Consider the following 16,808-nt stretch of genomic DNA (forward strand, 5'->3'; position numbering starts at 1 on the left):
AAGAACTGCAAAACCGCCTATGGCTCCAACCTTTTTACTCGATCCTCATAAATCATATTGGTCGGTTGATTAAACAAATGGAGAAACTTCTTCTCTATGGGCAACGTCACTGGGAGACTTTGAGTCGAAAAACCTGGTTACCCCAAGGAGACCGTAACTCCCGATTTTTTCACAATAGAATGAAGAAAAAGGTGGCCTCCACTACTATCTACAGATTCAAAAATGACCTAAATAATTGGGTTGACTCTCACAAAGATATAGCCGACATTATAAATCTCTCATTCAAAAAACGATTCACCTCTACAGCTGATCCCCATAGAAGAATTGATCTAAGCCACATCTCCCCCTTTGTCTCTAACATGGACACAATTAACCTTCTCGCTCCTGTCTCTAAAAAGGAGATACAAGACGCTTTCAATGACATCAACCCAAATAAAACCCCGGGGTCTGATGGGTTTGGGAGTCAATTTTACCAAGCCTATTGGCCTCTGATTGAACATGATGTATGCCTTGCTATCCAAAGCTTCTTCCACCATGGAAAGCTCCCCCCTCTTTGAATCACACTGTTATAACGTTAATACCAAAAATTGACCACCCCGAAAACCCTAATCATTTCCGGCCTATCAGTCTTATTAACACCATATACAAAGCCATCTCCAAAATCCCAGTACAACGCCTCGCCCCTATTTTAGCAAGGGAAATTTCACCTCTACATAATGCATTCACACTGGATGGTTCCATACATAACAATGTTCTGATCGTTCAAGAAATTCTAAACGTTTTTCAAAAATCGCAAAATAAAACAGGTTGGTGTGCCCTAAAATTAGATATGGAAAAAGCTTACGATCGTATAGAATGGGATTTCCTCTGGAAATTATTGGACTCCTATGGATTCCCGCCCCCCCCCCCAATGGGTCTCATGGATCAAAGAATGCATTACTAACGTCTCCTGCTCTATCAAGGTTAACGGCCAAACCTCTCCATGGTTTAAACCTTCAAAAGGCCTGCGTCAAGGAGACCCTCTCTCCTCGTATTTGTTCATTCTCTGTATGGATGCTTTCATAAGAAAGCTCATGCTTGCTTCCCATAACCCTAAATCTGGGATTGGTTTGAAACTTTCCCCTAAAGGAACCCCTCTAGTAGAAAAATAACGATTTGCGTCTCCCCAAGTGCGTCGCACTAAAACGGAAACGACGGAAAATGTGAATTTGCGTCACATGGGAGCCAGAGTGCGACGCAAAATAACTGCTCACAAGCACCAGAAACGAGCCATATGCGTCAGATCCAGATGAAGTGTGACGTATATAGCTTATGTGCGTCGCACGCTAAGGTCCATCCGACGCGCATCGCTGCATCCAGTTAAGAAATTTGAAGCCCGATTTGCGTTGCACTTAATTAAGGTGCGTTGCTAAAGGCTAATTTGCGTCGGACCCCTTGGCCCATCCGATGCAAATCAGCCCAAAAGCCCAACTTTCTAAATTCTAGTTAGCGCCTTTTATTCCTCTCATTTCACTCAAACCCTCAAACCCTAAAAAAAAGTTGCAGTAGCGCTTCTTTCTCAAAATCCTCTCACCCTCTCTTTCTCTCTCACCCTCACCCTCACCCTCTCTCTCTTAACCGTCTTCGTCTGCGAACAAATGAATACTTCTCTCTACTCGAAAAAGGTTGAACAACAAAAATTGAAGAACGAGCGAAAACTCAGTTCATGCATTTGAAAACCGCCATGAATGAATACTTCTCTCTCCTCGAAAACTCTTTCATTTTGTAGATCTAATTTCCGACGAAGAAGACGAAAAGAACCAACCGCCAGGTTTGGTTTTTTTTTTCTCTGAAATTCTTAATTTTGTAGTCTATTTCATTTTTAATTTTTAGATCTTATTTTATGTTTTAATTATGAGATCTGAAAATTCATTTTTTTTCAGATGTGAAAAATTAAAATGTTCTAGATTCAGTTCATGCATCTGAAAATTATGGCCTTCTGTTTTTTTTTTTTACTTTTTATATCTTATTTTTTATTTATTTTTTTGGCATTTATCCTAATCTAGGTTTTTTTTTATTCTCTGAAATTCTTATTTTCATTTACAGATCTGTGTTTGGTTCTTTTCGTCTTCTTAGTCGGAAAATGTCGGCAGTGCTTTGTCGGAAAATGTCGGCCGAAAATGTCCGTAGTGCTTCGTCGGAAAATGCCCTCGATTATTTTCATTTTAGTTTTACATATTTTCTACAGTTGGAATGTAATTTGTTTAGATCTAGTTTACATATTTCTTCTCTCATTCTAAATTTTGTAATACATATTTGACATTATTAATATAAATTACATGTTTCTAATGTTGGATATTGCCTGCCCTTAAATTCTTTATATTATAAATGTTCTTTTAGTATATGAATAAAAACAAAAATATAAAGCTGAAAAAGAGAAAATATTCTTTATATTATTAATGTTCTTTTACATTGTGAATAGCATCTGCATCGCATATTGTGTTGTGTGCGACGCAGATGAATGCTGATGGAAAGTGTATGGTTTAGCCTGCTTTGTTGGTACTTTAAGAGCTATCTGCATCGCACCTAGTATATTATGCGACGCGAATTTGTCATTTGCGTCGCACCGTATGCTACGTGTGACGCAAATGGTTAAAATATCTGCCTCGTTTCCTGATACGACGCAGATCACTTTTTGGTCATTTGCGTCGCACCGTAACCTGTGCCGTCGGACCTATGTCCGACGCAAATAGGGGTCTCAGGTCCGAAGCAAATCGACGTTTCTCTACTAGTTCCCCTATCCCATGCTTAATGTTCGCCGATGACAGTCTCCTTTTTTGTAAAGCCTCTCCTACGTCTTGCCGCACTTTGAAGGATTTAATCTACAATTTTTCTCTTCAATCAGGCCAACTGGTAAACTTCCATAAATCAGCTTTTATCTCTTCAAGGAACGTCTCCAATGTCCGGAAAGCCAGCCTTGCAGCTTGCTTCAATATGCAACCCACTGCCCACCTAGGGCGCTACCTTGGAGTTTACTTCTCATCTTATTTCCCGACCAATAACGACTTTAAAAATATCATCCGAAAAACCGAGCAACGTATTCACCAATGGGAAGCTGGCTTCCTCTCCAAAGCGGGCCGCTTAAAATTAATTCAAACCAATCTAGAGGCTCTCCCCTCTTATGTGTGCTCTTCTTCCCTTCTTCCTTCTAAGATTGTCGCTTCCTTGGATAAATCACATCGTAATTTCTTTTGGTGACAGCAAAAAGAAAAGAATGCCCCCCCTTATTGCTTGGGATACAATTTGCAGCCCTAAATCAGTTGGTGGCCTCGGGCTCAGAAAGGTCCTCTCTCTCAACCAAGCTTTTCTGTCTAAATTAGGGTAGAAAATTCTAACTGACCAAAATAGTCTTTGGGTTCAACTCGTCTCACAAAAATACCTATCAGCCAAATCTTTTCTAAATTGCAACCCCAAACCTAATGCTTCTCCCATCTGGAAAAATGTTCTCAAACAACGTCACATCCTTAGAAAAGGCATCGGCTGGAAAATTGGCAATGGCCAGTTTGTAAATTTCTGGTTAGATAATTGGGTCTCCCCCGACAACCTTCTAACTATGCTTAATCTAAACCCGTCTCAAGTGAACTCAACCCTTCTTGTAAATCATTTTATCTGCCCTGATAAAACATGAGACATTCACCAATTATCTTCAATAGTCCCCAGTCACATTATTCAACTTATCAAAGCCATACATATTCCAGTTCATTCCCTCCAAGATGAACCTAATTGGGGGCCTACAGCCTCAGGCAATTTTTCTGTCAAATCTACAACTTGGATAGCACATAACATCCCCCAACACAGTGTAAAATGGGACTTTGCCTGGATTTGACACCTTGATCTCCCACCAAAGCTACTAATTTTCTTATGACAAATTTGTCAAAATAGTATTACTATCCATTCGATTCTTAGCTTCATAAAAAAAAAAAAAAAATCCCTCTCTCCACTTGCCCAGTTTGTACTCTTCATGAAGAGACCATCGTTCATCTCTTCCTTACTTGCCCTAAAACCAAAACTCTTTGGAACACCATTCAAGTTAAACAATGGCTGGGTAATAGTTACACACCATCCTCTCTTCTTGGAGACCTTCAAAATCTCAAACCAAATAAGCCTGCCATTTCTAAACTTATCTTTTTACTTTGGGCTATTTGGAAAGAACGAAATGAGATTATCTTTAACAACCTCTCTCTCAATATTTTTAGGATTTTCCATAAAGCAAAGTTCTATCATGATGAATGGATTCACCGTCTTTCTCTTGACCAACGCCTCCTAGCAGGTACCCCACATCACTTCGACAATCCTGCTCCCTCGATCACCACCACCTCTACTCCTCGTCTTGTTGCTTGGACTCCACCAGCAGCTACCTACTACAAATTAAATTTTGACGGGTCAGTTTGCGCCTCTTCCGCCGCAGCAGGGATCATTATTAGAGACAATCACGGGACTCTTCTCCAATCCAAAGCGTACAATCTCGGCAACACACAGATTATGGTGGCCGAGGCGCTTGCCCTTCAGAAGGTACTGCATCTAGCTCTTCAATCCGGCTACAAGAAGATAGAAATAGAAGGCGATAACCGTTATCAACACCATCAAAGGCATTTGGAAGCCTCCTTGGAAAATTTCGACTATCATCCGCGACATCATTCTTATGCTCACCCTCTTCGACAATTGAAAACTAAGCCACATATACAGGGAGGCAAATACAGCAGCAGACTGGATCACCAATGTTGGTCATTTAATTACTGATGATTACCCCATTGTAGATTCTTTTCACTTTTCGTTCCATTCCATCCTTGTAAACGATGTTTTAGGTATTCCCCTCGTGCGGAGGGCCATCTAAAACTTATTTTTCTTACCTTTTAAAAAAAATGTGGAAAAAAAATCTTTTATCTCACTCCACTTATTTGTACCATTATATGGGACCACTCAATCTTGATTTCAATTATTATTTTTTGCCTTATTTATTTTTTTAACTTACCAAAAGTAACAAAAAATCATTGACAAACATATAAATATTATAATACCAATTCTACTTATTACCTCATATGATATCAAGATCAACTCCACCTTCTATGAAGGAGTTCCTAGGTTCAATCTCAGGCATGAGAATGTTTGCTTATGGCAGGATGAACCGATGAGATTATGGGAGAGGGGTTTTGGTCCAATTAGGGAGTAATGAAAAAGCACTCATTATAAGTGGGCAGTTTGTTCACTCAAATTTTTTTATTTTTTTTCCAAAAAGTTACCTTAATGAAAAAAAATTATAATTAAATAAAATTATAAAAATGCAACTTTTCGTCAAAAAGTAAACATGGAATCTCTGTCAAAAAGTAAAAACTTGTATCAATTTGTGTCTCGTTTAGCTTTTGTCCCAAAAAAGATCAATTGATTATCTATAAAAACCTTTGTTTGTGTGTTCAGAACATATATTGACAAATAAACCCATGTTTATGTGTTTCATACACTTGTTATTGATAAACTAACCCATGTTTGCTTATGTAGATATGTTAAAATGACAATTGTCCCTGTCAAACATGTGATATCTTTCAAAAGCTAAAAATTTACATCGATTTGTGTGTCTCATTCATCTTTTGTCCCTAAAAGTACTATTGGTTATTTATATGAATCCCTATGTTTGTGTTCAAGATATTGATTATTGATAATTTAATCTCTATTTTTGCGTTTATTACACTTCTTATTGTTAAATCAACCCCTTTTTATTCATGTGAGTGGACAAACGCTCACTATGAGCATTTTAGCTTTTATATTTTGTCTCCAACTAGATAGGCAGGGGTGTTTAGAAAAACTCGACTTAGCTTGGTGATTTGATAACTCGCAACCATGGAAAAATTCGGGTATTAAGATCAATTTTTTATTACTACGGGCCTGTTCTCCCCAGCTTATTTTCAGTTTAGTTCAGTTTAGCTCAATTTAGCTCCATTCTTTTATAACCATTTTGTTAAATATTATTATTATGTTGTTCTAATTTATTTTACTAACTACTCTTATTATTATTATTATTATTATTATTATTATTATTATTATTATTAATATTATTTATTTTTATATCATTATTATTAAGTATTATTATTATTATATATTATTTTTTATTATAGCTTTACTCATTATTATTATTATTATTGGAAAGAACATGGTTTAGGTCAAAAGCACAAATAAACCCACGTTTTTTTAGCCCATCAACCAATCAAACCGCGTCAAAACGGTTTATGATTCAATTTTGCGTGGTCCGACCCAATCATTATTTTTATTACTAAATATTATTATATTATTAAATCTAATTATTAAAATAGTAATATTAATTTACTTCTTATATATTATTGTTATTATATAATCATCATCAAGTAATAATATATTAATACAAATAATATAAAATAATTATTATTAATTATCATTATTATCATTAATTATTATTATTATTATTATTAATTTATGATTAATAATATTATTTATTCATAACTATATACTCCCTCCGTTTCCTAAAGATCTTCCCTCTTTCCGTTTAAGTGTGTTTCCAAAAGATCTTTCCTCTTTTACTTTATTCCTTATTTGGAAATCTTTTTTCCCTCTTTACCCTCTCATGTCCCTATCATATGGTCCACCATTATATTATTAATTCAATTTTACTCCCTTTCTCTCTCCTACTTTAACCCCTTTTTATTTGTTTATTTATCTTAACCCCTTTCTCTCTCCTACTTTACCCACCCCACACCCCCACACAAATTGATTCTCATTGGTATCTATAGTAACAGTAACAAGGAAGATCTTTGGGAAACGGAGGGAGTATCATTTAAAAATATCCAAAATACTATTATTGTTCATTCTTATTACTTATCATTATAATTATTATTTAATATTTATATTATTATTGTTTAAAAATTATTTATATATTGTTACATTCAATTTAATTAAATTCAGTTTAATTCAGTTCAGTTCAGCTGTTTTATGCCGAAGAGAACAGGCCCTACGTTGGATACCTAACCCCAAAAAAAGGATGTGAGATGGGTAATGGGCTAATGGCCTGCCTTGTTAAGCGAACTTGTGGGTAGCCGAGTTCCCTGCAACTTTAGGCTTTGGATTTTTTTCCCTCTCGCTACTCTTGAAACGCAATTTACAAAATTTCAAGAGATTCTTTTTTCAAAACTCATTTTCATTATGTCGGCTATAATAAGCTTGAAACTCACTATTCACCCCTTCTTACTACTTTAAATAGAAATGGTAGAAAGGTCATGTAATTTGCTTACCAATTCGTTTTGCCTGGACCCGGTTCACATTGAAAATACTATGGACCAGGTTTAGGCATGTGCCCCGCTACAAACGAGTCACTCTCACTTTTCAAAATCTGCAATCTTCTCTCTCTTCAATAAAATTCTCTCACTCTAAAATTTTAACAAAAACAGTTGTTTAGAACAAACATACACTATATCATGCCAGAACATACTATATCATGTCAAAATACACTATCATGTCAATACTATAATGATCGATTATGATAATTTTGTGTAATATACAAATAAACTACACTATATCATTTTAAAATACACTATATCATGTCAAAATGAACTATATCATGCACCACTATCATGCCAAAAAATACAGCAAAACTCTATCATGTCAATACACACAGTATCATTTCGAAATATGCTATATCATGTCAATCTACACTATATCAGCAAGAACACTCATGTCAAAAAACTCAGCAAAACACTATCATGTCAAAACACCCTATATCATTTTAAAATACACTATATTATTTTAAAATACACTATATCATTTCAAATTACACTATCAGGAGACAAAAGTTATCAGAGGAGACAGAAGTTATCAGAGGAGACAGAAGTTATCAGGAGAGAGAAAGAGTGGAAGACTGAACGTGGCAAAAACTGAAAGTTGTAATCATTACAACTCACATGAGATGGATCGGGTGCATACTACGTTAGTGTACACCGGGTTCATATTAGTTTTTATATTTACTTACAAAGTTTTACTTTCCTATTTGTGAAAATATTTACTTGTTTTAAACACATTTAGGAGTTGTCTCACTCTAAATAGGTTAGGAGTTGGTTTAGTAAGGTGTGTGTTAAGTTTACCGTCCAATCAAATTAATTGTTATCTTGTGTTAAAGATGAACATCAGTTTGTTAGAGAAGCTAACCCTAGTACATAATTGTTAATTTGCATCAACACCATTTGTGTCGGATATTGGTCAGACGGCACAGGTCTCGACGCAAATGGAAGATATGGGATCTGCGTTAGATAAGGACACGATGCACTTGAGTGGCTATTTGTGTCGCATGCGGAGCAATGTGCGACGCAAAAGGTGTATCATATGCGTCGCACTTAGGTCAAAATGCGACGCAGATAGAAGACGAGCAACATCCCAAGCCAGTCATTTTGCGTCACACGTAGTCCTCCATCAAACGCAAATTTTGCCTTTTTCAAAAAAAAAATTATAAAATCAACCCACAATCCAAAGAAAATGAAATTCAAAGTGTGACGATGAATGGGTAGATAGGATGGAAAATTAAAAAAAACTAATAAACAATAAACCAATAATTTGTAGAAATACTTGGAATTTCATAACATATATAATACAACAATTCATAAAAACAAATCTATCAATAACTAGCAGTGATTCGACAAATCTATCAATAACTAGCAGCGATTACAACAATTCATAAAAACAGAAAGCTTCCGTCACATCTTGACCTTCCTTCTCGTTCTTATAAATTCGAACAAATGCACCAACAACGATTAAGACACAGACGAAAATGAAAAAACGAGGAGGCTTTCAAACAGATATGGAAAAATTGACAGATAATGAAAAATTAAGACAAGCGAAAAAAAAGTAAAAGAAAAAAAGAAGATTTATTTGCGAAAAAACTTGAAACATAGATGACGGAGAAAAAGGAAAAGGAGATGAAAGAACAAAGTTACCCAAACCCAACCAAATATAAACAAAGTTACGCAGATTTCCATGTGATTTCAATTTTGATAGACTAACCCAATAAACAAAGTTCACGTGTTCCTTTTTGTCGCTGGTGCTTCTGCATGAGTCTTGCTGTTTCTCCTATGTTAGTGTTCGTGGAGTGGTGGTGTTAATCAAACCCTACATGCCGCGCCTGCTCAATGTTGATGATGATGTCGGATTTCGTGTTGTCGATGGATGAAAATATTTGGAGTGGAGTGAATTTCGTGTTGTCGATGGATGAAAATATTTAGAGTGGACGTTGAGTGTTAAATCGAAGGAGATGTTGAGCGTGAAGATATGTGCAAAGGAGAAGAAGGGGATGGAGAGATTGAATAACATTGAAGATTTGAAGAAAGTGGATGGAGAGATTGAAGATCTGAAGAAGGGGATGGAGAGAGGCGGTTTTAGAGTGAAAGAGTTTTAGGGTTAGAGAGAGAGAAAGTATAAGGGAACTAAGGAACTCGAAAATAAAAGGGAGAATACGATATGAGATGTGCGTCGGATGGGCCTCTTGGTCCAATGCAAATCTCCTAAGCCCGGCAATTTGCATCGCATATTAATGAAGTCCGACGCACATCGTTTGTCCAGTTTCCCATTTTGTTTTAGTTATTTGCGTCGAACCAAGAACAACATCTGACGTACATGATTCTCCTATCATTTGCTTTAGATATTTGCGTCGGATGTAGCTAATATCCGACGCACATGAACCATGATTTGCGTCGCGTTCATGTCGCATCCGACGCAAATGATACGACCCTAGCCTTCTGCGTCGTTTGTCCAGTTGTGTGACGCAAATAAGGAGACGCAAATCAATATTTTTCTACTAGTGTAAGATAAGTATTAGTTTGTTAGTTTTATTTTCTATTTCTAATCAAACTATGTTAAGTTTAGTTTTCCTAGTTGTTTTCAGTTTCTTACCATTATATATATGTAAATCTCATTTCTTAATAAGATTATTGAATATGTCTATACATATTTTTATTAATTCTTCAAAATATCTTTTTTTTTGTCTTTTTGTTCTTTTTGGCACTGATCCCTATTTTGATCCTAGCCGTTTTTCTTGTTTTATTAGCTGCTGTCTTTTAGTACAGCACACTCTTTTATCTTAGGGTAGAATAGTAGTTCCTTGTATAAATAGAGAGAGATGTAGATAATCAGCCGCAGGGGCTTTTGTAATATAATTTTTACACTAAAAGCTTCAATCTTGAAGCAAGAGAGAAACAAGAAAACTGGGAGTTGTTTTCCAGATTAAAATCAATCTTGAGTATCTGATTCTTTTCATGGTATCAGAGCGCTGGTTATCAAAACTTCCTTAAAAGTTTCAGAGGCTCAAGTTTCATTGTTGAGAGATGGCTAAGGATAAGGGTGAGCAAACTGGTAATGAAAATGCCAATGCAAATCCTTATAAAGACCCTCTATTCATAGCAGTGAATGAAAACGGGTCTACACCTTTAGGAAGCATCATCTTTGATGGAACAAACTTCATGAACTGGAGTAAAAGCATCAGAATAGCCTTAGGAGCTAAGAATAAGCTGGGTTTTCTTGGAGGAAAGCATCCTAAACCTACTGCTGGAGAAGAAGAAGTTCAGAAATGGGAGAGGTGTGATTATATGGTTAGGTCATGGCTTTTGGCAACCATGAAGCCTGATGTAGCAGGAAGCTTGGTAAATATGCAATCAACCAAGCATCTTTGGGAAGAAATTATTGAGAGATATGCTCAGACAAACGCTCCACAACTTTTTGCTCTCAAGAAGGATTTGTGGGAGTTACAGCAGAACAATCTTAGTGTAAGTGAGTATTACTGCAGACTCAAGAGCATTTGGGATCAGATTGGAGACTTGGAAGGGATACCAGATTGCACATGTGGAGCAATGTTGAAGTGTAGCTGTGAACTTGCAAAAAGGGTAATGGAATTGCAAGCTACAGAGAAGTTGATAAAGTTTGTCATGGGGCTTAACACAGGATATGATCAGATGAAATCCAATATTTTAAGCACTGATCCTTTGATAACAGTGAACAAGGCCTATAATTTGGTACTACAAATAGAAAGGAAAAAACAAATTACAGGGGAGATGACAGCAGCACTGGAGGCTAGTGCTTTGGCTGTAAACAGACAAGTGCAAAGCAGAAGTTTGGGGTTGTTAAAGAATTTCCAGAAGAAAGACTATTACAAACAATTCAAGATGGAAAAGATGACAAGAGTTTGTGAGCATTGTGGAAAGAAAGGTCACAACAAGGAGGAATGTTTTCAGATTGTTGGGTACCCAGAATGGTATAAGAAGGGCCCTGAACAATTTAAGAGTGCTGCCAACATGGTGAATTTTATGCTTGAGTATCTGATTCTTTTCAAGAATGTTGGCAGCACCATGTTGGCAGCACTCTTATATTTTGAGTATCTGATTCTTTTCAAAGATATTTAAGAATTTTATGTTTTTAACACTTGCGTTTTTCTTCTTGATGATTCGAGTGAATTGAGATAAACCCGAGATCGAAAATTTGAGACTGAGAAGGTGCAAAATTTTCACCGTTGTTTGTCATTCTTGAGTGCTAATCTTTTGATTAATAAACACAACTTAGTTTAGGTTAAGAGATAATCTTTTCTTTTCTATCCACCGAAATTCTAGTGGTTAATCAGGCTTATCATTTCAACTACATACATCCATGATCTATCATGATTCCATAAATTGTCCCACATTAATTTGCAACATTGTCATATTCGGTTGTCCCATATTAATTGGAACACTTCCATCTTAAACATGAACCCGCTATACATCAATTTATTACTTTTTTCAATTTACAACTATACCCCATACCTTCTATTGAAAAAGAAAATAATAATAAACTAATAACCACATACATGACACACTACTCCCAATGAAAGGATCTAGACAATATACCCAAAACTTAAAAATATTCGCCATGTTCAATCAAATCAACTTTAAAAAAGTAAAATCCCCTAAAAAAACTTCAAAAATAAAATTACAAAACTCATGTTCCACTTAATCTACTTGCTAAAACTTTGCACAAAGCTGCGATTATCATGGAACAAATAGAGCATCACTTTTATTAATTAGAAAAAAAAATCCAATTTTATGATCCTCTTTTAAGCTTTGCCTAGTTCCAATGGTGGAGGAACAACTTTTGTTCTAAACAAACAACAATGAACATCTAATTTTTTATATGACGTACATTTGTAAGTTTTTATAAAATATTTATATTTATAAACATTATTATTGAGGATTAACGTTGGCCTAGTAGTTGTAAATTGTAAGATACTCCTTCAGTCCTTCCACCACTGTGACAAGGGTTCGATTCTCACTCCTTGCAAGAAGGATTCTTCTTCTTGCAATGGAATTCTCCTTACCTTTAAAGAAAATATAACTGTTTTTGTCTTGAAACTGTCAAAAGTAAGTGTAATGTTGAGAGTCTTCAAATCCCGAGAAGGTCTGAAGAGTCGAGGAGGAGATCTCCGATAATCCTGCAAAATATAATGAAAAACAGGCCCGAAAGTGTTCCCAGGAAAGGCCCTCCGACGCTCAAGTCAGTTGAGATTGAGGTAAAGAGAGAAAGTAAACAAGTCTAGAGAGAGATGCTCTGATTTTGTTAGCTGAAAATTCAATACCTTTGACTGATGAGACAACCTCTTTTTATAGAAGATAGGACCTCTAATAAATGAGGGCATTATAGTCAGCTCCCAATGGTGGAGAATTGTGTTCCCTATAGATAGGGATATTTTAGTAATTTCACGGGACATGAGTTGGTCCATGAAGGGGCCCATACAATAACAATACTAATTTACTATTGATTCTTTTTTCTTTTTATTTTCTTTTTTGAAAAATAATCTTTACTTCATTTACTCACCAAAATACCATAAACTAAACATTATCCATTATTCCCCAATTGGAACTAGGATTTCTCGTCCTCTTTCCATCTTGGTATTAAATGGTTTAGAGACGATTACACAAAAAAAAATCGTAGTGGTTCATTTAATAGAACCAACGACCAAGGGGTTCATTTAATAGAACCAAAGAGTACATTCAATGTGACTCATACTGTCATACATCATACAAGTACATGTGTACAACCATTAAAAAAATGCAACCAAGAATTACTTCATATAGCACCACGCCACCACGAACTAAACTAGAACACAGGCCCGAAACCCACAAAAGCGCAGCAAGGTTTCCTGGTTCAGGAACACACTACTAATATCTTTCAGCACAACTTGAGTGCAATAATTTCTCCATAAAAATGGCACCTTCAACCATACTTTTACTTCAAAACAACACCCTTATTTTAGCTTTTTCCATAATAGGATTCCTAACTTTCTCCACCCAAATCCTGAAATTTACCAAATGGGTCTGGTCCATGTTCTTAAGACCCCCAAAAAAGTTAACCAGTTACGGTTCATGGGCTCTAATCACTGGCTCAACCGACGGAATCGGCAAATCACTCAGCTTTGAATTAGCCTCAAAAGGTCTAAATCTAATCTTAATTGGTAGAAACACCCACAAACTCCAAACAACTTCAGATGAGATTTGGGCAAAATATGGTAAAGAAAAAACCAAGATTAAGATAATTGTCATTGACTTTGAGAAAATAAGTGGGCAGGAAATTGAGTGCAAAATTAAGACAGAAATTGAAGATTTTGAAGTTGGGATTTTGATAAATAATGTGGGTTTATCTTCTAAAGGTGCAAGATTTTTTCATGAAGTTGGAATTGAAGGGATGAGTAATTTGTTAAATGTTAATATTGAGAGTGTAAATTGGGTTACTAGAGCTGTTCTTCCTGGTATGTTGAAGAGAAGAAAAGGTGCCATTGTTAATATTGGTTCTGGTTCTGCTCATGCTGTTCCTTCTTACCCTCTTTTTTCCATTTATGCTGCTACAAAAGCGTAAGTTTTACACTTCTTTTTATTGCTTTATTGTTTCAGGTCAACTCTTTTCTATGTTAAAAATGTTAATTATGAGTGTTTTTTTTTTTGTTAATTTATCCAGATTTAGAATTATCTAGCTTTGATATATGTTTCTCTTGCAAGTTACTTAATTAGATGTTGAGTTTGTGAAGATTCGTTTTTTTTATTGATGTTTAAGTTGCATCTCATTGGAGTACAATAAATCTTGTCCAAAAACATGGTCAATGATTAGCAGCTAACAAACTCTGATAGGTCAATGACACATTGAATTCTAGTAGTACTGACTACTGAAGTAGATTCATAATTGTGCATCTTCTATTCCATTTCTGTCAAACTACTAAACTAGTTATGTTAGTTGCAACTCAGTAATTTCAAATGCTAAATTCTTGGTGATTGTAAATTACTCACATGTTGGGAATTAAACTTGGATAGTTGGATAATCTTTGTGAATTAAACTGTTTTCATCTTTTTGTTATTGAGTTTAGCTATTTGACTAAAGTTTAGTTAGCTAAATTTTTGTTTGATGAATCTACCGAGCTATTTTGGTAACTTCAGAATTAGTGGGGCCCACACCACTCGTGTCTCTTGTTTCTCTAAATAGAGTTTTACTTACTGACCCTACTTTGAAAAATCGATGTAAATTGTAAATATCCGTAGTTTAAAGAAATCAAAGCATTGAAATATTGCTGAATTTTGCTGAATAGAGATGCAAGTCTCACTTGGTCACATGAAAAGAACCAACCTTACTACAAGCTGAAAAAATGAACAGAAACAATATAATAAAGGTTTGCTGATCGGTTTATGCAATGAGGAATGCTGTTAGAGTATATGTAAATATAGAATATTTTCATTATCCTTGTATTTAGGAAATGTGCATAATTAGTTCCATACTCTTAACAAATGCAAATTACTATTATACTGTTAATGTTGTTAACGTGACATAACCAAAGGCTTCTATACTCCAGTTATGTTGCTATGTTGTCGAGGAGCTTGAGTTTGGAATATAAGCAGTTTGGAATTGACATCCAGTGTCAGGTAATATCAGATATTGAAATTGCTATTTACCATTGCGTCATGTAAAGAAGTCCTGCTTTTAGAAAGTTGTAGATGATAATGTTTTGTTGGCATGGTTTGTTTCAGATACCGTTGCTTGTTGCAACAAAGATGGCATCCATAAAGAAATCATCCTTCTTTGTTCCTTCACCCGAGCAGTACAGCAAAGCGAGTGTAAGATGGATTGGTTATGAGTGCCTCTGTGTTCCCTACTGGCCTCATGCTTTGCAGTGGTGTTTAATAGACGCGATTCCAGACTCTTTAGTGAATCGGGCTCTTTTGCGATATTTTCTCAGCTTACGTAAGAAAATTCTTCAGAAAGAGAACAAACTAGCCTAGTTTTAGGTCCATTGTTAACAATTGCAAAAAGGTTTTCTAGGGTGAGATGTGCTTATTTCATCTTTGGATAATTATTGTTTGCTCATAAGCAAAAATCGGTTGATTAAATTCTTGCTTTAAGCTTTATTAGGAGTGTACATATGTATGTATTTCTAATATTTCTTGAATTAATAATTATGCAGTATGATCCAGGACCATTAATTTGGAGATCATAAAAAGTGTTTTATTAATGAATTTGAAACTTGTTCTTGGCCATGTATATTTAGCATAGTATCATAAAGAACAAATATAACTGAATGATGATGATTCGAAACTTCCAAATAAGAGTGACCGTCGTTAAGGGCCAATGTAAGAATCGTAAATTGAACGAAATTGCATCTATATGACTATACATCAAACCCATAAAAGGATTGAAAATGAGGTTTGTGTGAATTTTAGTTGCAAGAGTCTAGTCCTCACTCGTCAATGTAGTGCACCACGCTAGCTCCCGTGAATTCTCATCTCCATTAGTCTGTTTTATTAGAGATGTTTATAGATGGTTAACCGTCCCAAAATAAAATTTCGGCTCGGTAGCCGCAAGTATTGGTTCGCCATTTTTGTGAATCGTAACTATAACTGTTCAAACCGGTAACTGCATAAACGGTTAATCGGCTTTTCAGTACGGTTTTCCGGTTAACCATTAACCGTTACTCAAGTTTTAACAAATTAGTTTACTAATTTTATATACTCCCTCCGTTTTTTTTAGATGTAACATATTGACTTTGGGTACTATTCATCCAATATACTTTGACCACTAATTGTTATTTATACATAAGAAAAAATATAGTCATGTGGGATCTTGTTTGATTCGTCGCGGTATACACTTTCCAAATATATATTTTTTATAATTTTTACTTTTATACAATTGGAGATATTATCGGTCAAAGTTGTGCCTCGGCAAATGTGAAAAGTCCAATGTTACATCTAAAAAAAACGGAGGGAGTATTAGATTTCAATTTTTTCTCGACATAAATAATGTACCATTGATACCAAGATTCTCTATAAAAGTATCTCTAAAAACATTCCGCACCATACAATACATATCTCAAAGTTCAAAGAAAAAACAAGCACAAAAATCTCTATTTATAAGGGAAGGGGGAGCAATGGTGTCCTCTTTTGAAATGCCTATTTTGCCCCCTTCCCTTTCTAAATTACAAAAGGAATGTCAAAATCATAATCAACACTCAAAAAAAACTACCGAAAATTAATTTACAACACTCACTCACAAATCACTTAAAAGGAGAAACTTTACAAATCACTCATACAATTGAGAAAATCACGTTATAAAAATCACGCAAATCACTCAAATAATCAGGAAACTTTATTAAAATTTAAAATTAGCATACAAACTAAAACTAATAACCTAGAACGTCAATACATACAAAAACATTTACAAAAATTTACTTACAAATCATTATTGTCAAGAATCATTCACAATTA

The 16,808-nt window shown here is 35.2% G+C and overlaps 2 protein-coding genes across 2 annotated transcripts; both read left to right on the top strand.

The window, feature by feature from the left end:
- The first annotated feature begins 10,370 nt into the window (after positions 1-10,370).
- On the top strand, positions 10,371-11,441 carry LOC125494004 (uncharacterized). The gene has a single exon (XM_048637499.1). It carries the CDS (start codon positions 10,371-10,373, stop codon positions 11,439-11,441), a length of 1,071 nt encoding a protein of 356 aa, XP_048493456.1.
- Positions 11,442-13,068: 1,627 nt separating this feature from the next.
- LOC104897235 (very-long-chain 3-oxoacyl-CoA reductase 1) lies at positions 13,069-15,563 on the top strand. Its single transcript, XM_010684075.4, has 3 exons — positions 13,069-13,916; positions 14,903-14,972; positions 15,078-15,563. Exons 1-3 carry the CDS (start codon positions 13,273-13,275, stop codon positions 15,327-15,329), a joined length of 966 nt encoding a protein of 321 aa, XP_010682377.2. The 5' UTR covers positions 13,069-13,272; the 3' UTR covers positions 15,330-15,563.
- Positions 15,564-16,808: the final 1,245 nt, after the last annotated feature.

This window comes from Beta vulgaris, chromosome 6 (assembly GCF_026745355.1).
Source record: "Beta vulgaris subsp. vulgaris cultivar EL10 chromosome 6, EL10.2, whole genome shotgun sequence".
Taxonomy (NCBI): domain Eukaryota; kingdom Viridiplantae; phylum Streptophyta; class Magnoliopsida; order Caryophyllales; family Amaranthaceae; genus Beta; species Beta vulgaris.